Raw genomic sequence first — 4,390 nt, 5'->3', positions numbered from 1 at the left:
ACATTTTATATGCATGAACCGTAGTTTGAACCCAACTTCACATATTCATCTTAAAGATCGAATTTTGGTCACCGTACTACTTGACTAAAAATAAGATATTTTATTAATATTTATTGTAAAAATAATAGACGTTGCCTAATCTGATTTGAGAGTCCGTTATGACATCAAATGATTTCAGTCCTTTTTAATCGCAGTTGCGAAGAATCGAACTATAATCACTCCTACCAAATTCAGAGTCAATTATCAATGCATGGTTGAAGAAATGAGAGATATTAAAAAAAAAAAAGATAAATGTTTTTTATGTGCAATATGATCAACCTGGATCAATCCCCGGCTGCGGAAATATGTTTTTTATTTTTGTAACATCAAGTAAAAAATTTATATCTGCAATTACTATTGTACCCTCACTATTGAGAATTACAACAAAACCCTCCCACGACGCAAACAGCAACACCTCTTTTCTGTCACCGCTTTCGTCCACCGCACGCCAGTCGCCGGAACGGCCACTGTTTACTACTGCCACGCCCATGCCGTAAGTCTCTCTATCTGCTTTCCCTCTCTTCTAGTTTTTCAATTTCATTGTGCCCATGAAAAGAACCCTAATTTCTCATATGAGTAAAAATGGAAATTTGACTGTGAAAAGATCTATAATTCTGTGTAATGATACTACCAATTGAAGATGATTGTAACCTATATATTTATTTTTTGTCAAATAGCTTGGTGGTTAGAAATTACACTCTAGGTGGATAACTGGGATACCTGGGTTCGAACCCCGACCCGCTTCATATATAATACAATGTCCTGCTAACTGAACTAAACTAAGCTCACGGGACAATGATTGTAACCTATACAATATGTGTAGAATTTAAAAGAGAAACAGAAGATGTTTGCCTCAGGGATTATGAGTATGCATAATCTTATTTTGGTGGAATCGCCCCTGTTAATCGTTGAATCGTATAATCTTTGAAATGTTTATGCGATTATACTTATAAATGTATTTAAACTTATATAAGTATTTTAAGTATTTCAAATGATTTAAGGTTTTCTTTGTCTTAACTAATGCTATTTTATATGCATATAAATGAGTTTTATCAATTTTATATAATCTTCCGATTAGTGGTATGGTTCCATGATTTACGATTTTACTTCCCCTTCCCAATTTGGTGTAAAATCTCAATTTTAACTACTTTGCTTTCTTTATTAAATCAAAGATGTTTTAGTATGACAATTGATATAATTGCAGCAGAGACAGCTGTAGTGGTTCTAGCTGCTGAGGATCCCCACGCGAGCCTTAGGTCTTCTCCTCTCTAAACTCTTTCCCGCTCTCTACCGGAAGAAGCTCCGGCCGTGCTCTCGTCTCCGGTTGTTGCGCTTTCTCCTGCTTGTGTCTCAAACTCTCATTCACTGGTTTGTCTCATTCCTTCTTCCGCTTTAGATTTTGCATGATCTGTCGGTTTTCACTTCAAAATTGCAATCTATATACATAGGATTATGGAGTCAAATGCAACACCACATGAGGATGAAGATGAGTATGTTTTGCTTGATTTGGATGGTGTGTGTGGCCTAATTGATATTCCACCAAATGCTAACTATGTTCTTACTGTAAGTTCCCAATCTGTTCCTCATCAATTTCTTCATTTTTTTCATTCATTTGTTTTTTTTAAATTTAATTCACCAGCTTTATTAATATTAGAGATATTTTTTACGCATGCATCCAATCAAATTATTCAATTATGTCACTTTGTTAATTTTTTGTTTACGATGTTGCCAATGAGAATCAAACCTAGGACCTCATGCATACTACCCAAATCCCTTACCACTAGACCAAACCTAGTACCTAAAATATCTTTACAAATATCTATTTGGCACGATTTGATTGAATGCATGTATTAAATAATTTTACATTGTTAGTGTATACAAATTTTTTGAAAAAGGTTAGTGTATACAAATTAAATCCTAAATATTATAATAAATACGTCCTTGAAATTGTAGGTTGTGTTAACGTAGTCCCCACATTATCAATAATCCAAAATAGTCATAGAATTGCAAAATGATAATCAACTTTGTTCCTATGGATGAATTTGTTATCAAATGTATGTATCCTGACATTATCCACTTAGTTTCAAATTCATCGATGAGATTACCTATTTAATGTCATTGTAGTTCCTGCAAATACCAACGGAGAGATGGATTTGATTAAAATTATGCAATTTTAGAGATTGTTTGTGAATATCAATAATGTATGTGAGGAACTCGATTCATACTGTCCTACAATTTCAATGACCAATTTGAATATTTACTCATATTTTATAATTTATTTTCATATTGATTTATTATTTATTATATTCTACATAGTAAAGTATGCTTATTTTACATTATTGTTAAATATAGGGCCTTGATACTTTAAACCCAGTATTGATCATTGATGACAGATTTAAGCTGGTAAGTAACCAACTTTAAAATTCCCTGTCTTTTACAATTTGATGAATTGGAATTTTTGGCTAAGTGCTAGATTCTCTCATCTGAATCTGTTGGAAGTTATTTTTAGATGCAGTGACGAAATCCATCCATTTGTTTAGATGTGTGTTTCTTTTGAAGCTATATATAGGATTAGACAGATAGTTTAATCAAAATGGGGATTCTAATTACTTCTCTACTGTTTGTCCCTTCTATGAATGGATGATATGACCATTTAAGTATTGTTATTGCTCATTGTTGTCTACAGGTTGGGGAATATGAGGAGACAATTGGAACATGCATCGCCTTTTCAGAACAAGGTAAGTTACAGTTCTTGGATGCAGACCACTTCTATAGAAGGAAGTAAGGTCATGGAAATTATGTCCTGTTTTTCATGATTCTTGATCTCATGGTTGTTAAAGGGTCAATGTTTTTTATATACTAGTTTCCTTCCAAGAGATGACTGAATTCTAAAAGCTGAATATTAATGCACACTTCCTTAGTAATGGATTTACTATATTTGTGTTCATGTTTTCATTAAGAATAATTTCAGTTTTTTTCTTGAATATTGTTTATTGATATTTCCTAGTAAATAAATTGCAAAACTTAACAACGCACTTACCTTATTGTAATGTAGAACATACATCCTCTGCTTCTCATTTTTGTTTAGCTGCCAACCAAATGGTGAATTAGATGTTGCTAGAATCATAGCCAACTGTTAATCACTTATCTTAAAATTGAGAGTTGGGTCTAACTCAATTCAACCCTACAAAACCGGTTTGTAAGGTGAGGATTGACTCTACTTATAAAGTGATGTTCAGGCCATCTCACATCCGATGTGGGACTCTTAACAACTTTCAATAGTGATGTCTTTCCAAGCAGTTAGTTAGTCACTTTATATCTATATAAGTGATGCATTTCCTTAATGTAAACACGATTTCTCATTTTTAATACAATTTCATTTTATGATTTGTGTATCTTTCCTCTCTTTCACGGCCTCGATCAAATTTTGTAACATGGTATCAATGTGGGAGACATGCTTATAAGCATTGTATGAAACTCTTTAATTTCATTTGCTTCCTACTTATTGAAATTTCTAAAATAAGTTGTTTGATCAGTCTCTTGTTTTGCAGATACCTACTTATTGAACTTTCCAAAATAAGTTGTTTGATCAGTCTCCTGTTTTGCAGATACACCAGTGGTTCATGAAGAGACAGGACCATCTGAAACCAACCTATTTCCTGGAACAAGACTAATCGATTCAAGTCAACCTTCGACAAAACAAGTCAAACCTGTATGTCAGCTTCATAAGATTCTCAAGTTTAAATTATCACCTGATTCTGAAATTCGCACAACTGAGGAGGCCAATTGAATTTGAAAGCTGATATAACATACAGTTTCTTTCTACTTATTTTGTCGATTAATTATTTGGTGGTGGGTGTCATTTATGTTCTAGATATGTATAAAAGAACTCTTTCAGTTTTTCTCAATAGGAGGAGGTATTTTGATATAATCTGTGTATTATTTGAATTCACATTTTGCCTGTTTTAGATGAATTGTTGTGATGACATGACATAATAACAATGATAATGAAAATGTAATTACGTAGTTAGATATTCATTCTATAGAATACAAAATAATGTAAAATTAAAAAAAAAAAAAAAAAAGTCATGCTAACAAGTGATTTCTTGTATTTGGTGTGTTCTTTTTGTCCAATATAAATGATCTCTTAAACACCACCAAATGGTTCATAACTTCAATCACCAAATGGAACACACCATCTAATGTGTCATACAACACCTATACACATGATATTTCCAAGCACAACTGATGAAAATCATAACAATTTTTATTTTAATTTTATAGTTTTACATTTACATTTACATCACAACCACACGAAATACTTAATTTCTTTTCTCAGGATTTTGATGAT

At 32.3% G+C, this 4,390-nt stretch overlaps 1 protein-coding gene across 3 annotated transcripts; it reads left to right on the top strand.

Annotated features, from left to right (window-relative positions):
- Positions 1-375: 375 nt before the first annotated feature.
- LOC123895180 (general transcription factor 3C polypeptide 6-like) lies at positions 376-4,077 on the top strand. Of its 3 annotated transcripts, none has more exons than XM_045945415.1 (6): positions 376-532; positions 1,244-1,407; positions 1,488-1,602; positions 2,392-2,442; positions 2,726-2,777; positions 3,648-4,077. In XM_045945415.1, the coding sequence occupies exons 3-6, from the start codon at positions 1,492-1,494 to the stop codon at positions 3,827-3,829; spliced, it is 396 nt and encodes a 131-aa protein (XP_045801371.1). In that variant the 5' UTR covers positions 376-532; positions 1,244-1,407; positions 1,488-1,491; the 3' UTR covers positions 3,830-4,077. The 3 variants fall into 3 exon arrangements, with proteins under 3 accessions (XP_045801371.1, XP_045801373.1, XP_045801372.1); XM_045945416.1 differs by having other exon boundaries at positions 418-532; positions 1,247-1,407; XM_045945417.1 differs by lacking the exon at positions 2,392-2,442.
- The last annotated feature ends 313 nt before the right edge of the window (positions 4,078-4,390 follow it).

This window comes from Trifolium pratense, linkage group LG7 (assembly GCF_020283565.1).
Source record: "Trifolium pratense cultivar HEN17-A07 linkage group LG7, ARS_RC_1.1, whole genome shotgun sequence".
In the NCBI taxonomy this organism is placed as follows: domain Eukaryota; kingdom Viridiplantae; phylum Streptophyta; class Magnoliopsida; order Fabales; family Fabaceae; genus Trifolium; species Trifolium pratense.
This window is presented reverse-complemented; position numbering and strand designations above follow the sequence as displayed.

What these genes read in the sequence shown, in the direction of transcription:
- LOC123895180 (XM_045945415.1), top strand. Translation starts at nt 1,492, where the DNA reads ATGGAGTCAAATGCAACACCACATGAGGATGAAGATGAGTATGTTTTG. An exon ending in ATGCTAACTATGTTCTTACT is followed by an intron (nt 1,603 to 2,391) that starts GTAAGTTCCCAA and finishes TGTTAAATATAG; the next exon opens with GGCCTTGATACTTTAAACCC. An exon ending in CATCGCCTTTTCAGAACAAG is followed by an intron (nt 2,778 to 3,647) that starts GTAAGTTACAGT and finishes CCTGTTTTGCAG; the next exon opens with ATACACCAGTGGTTCATGAA.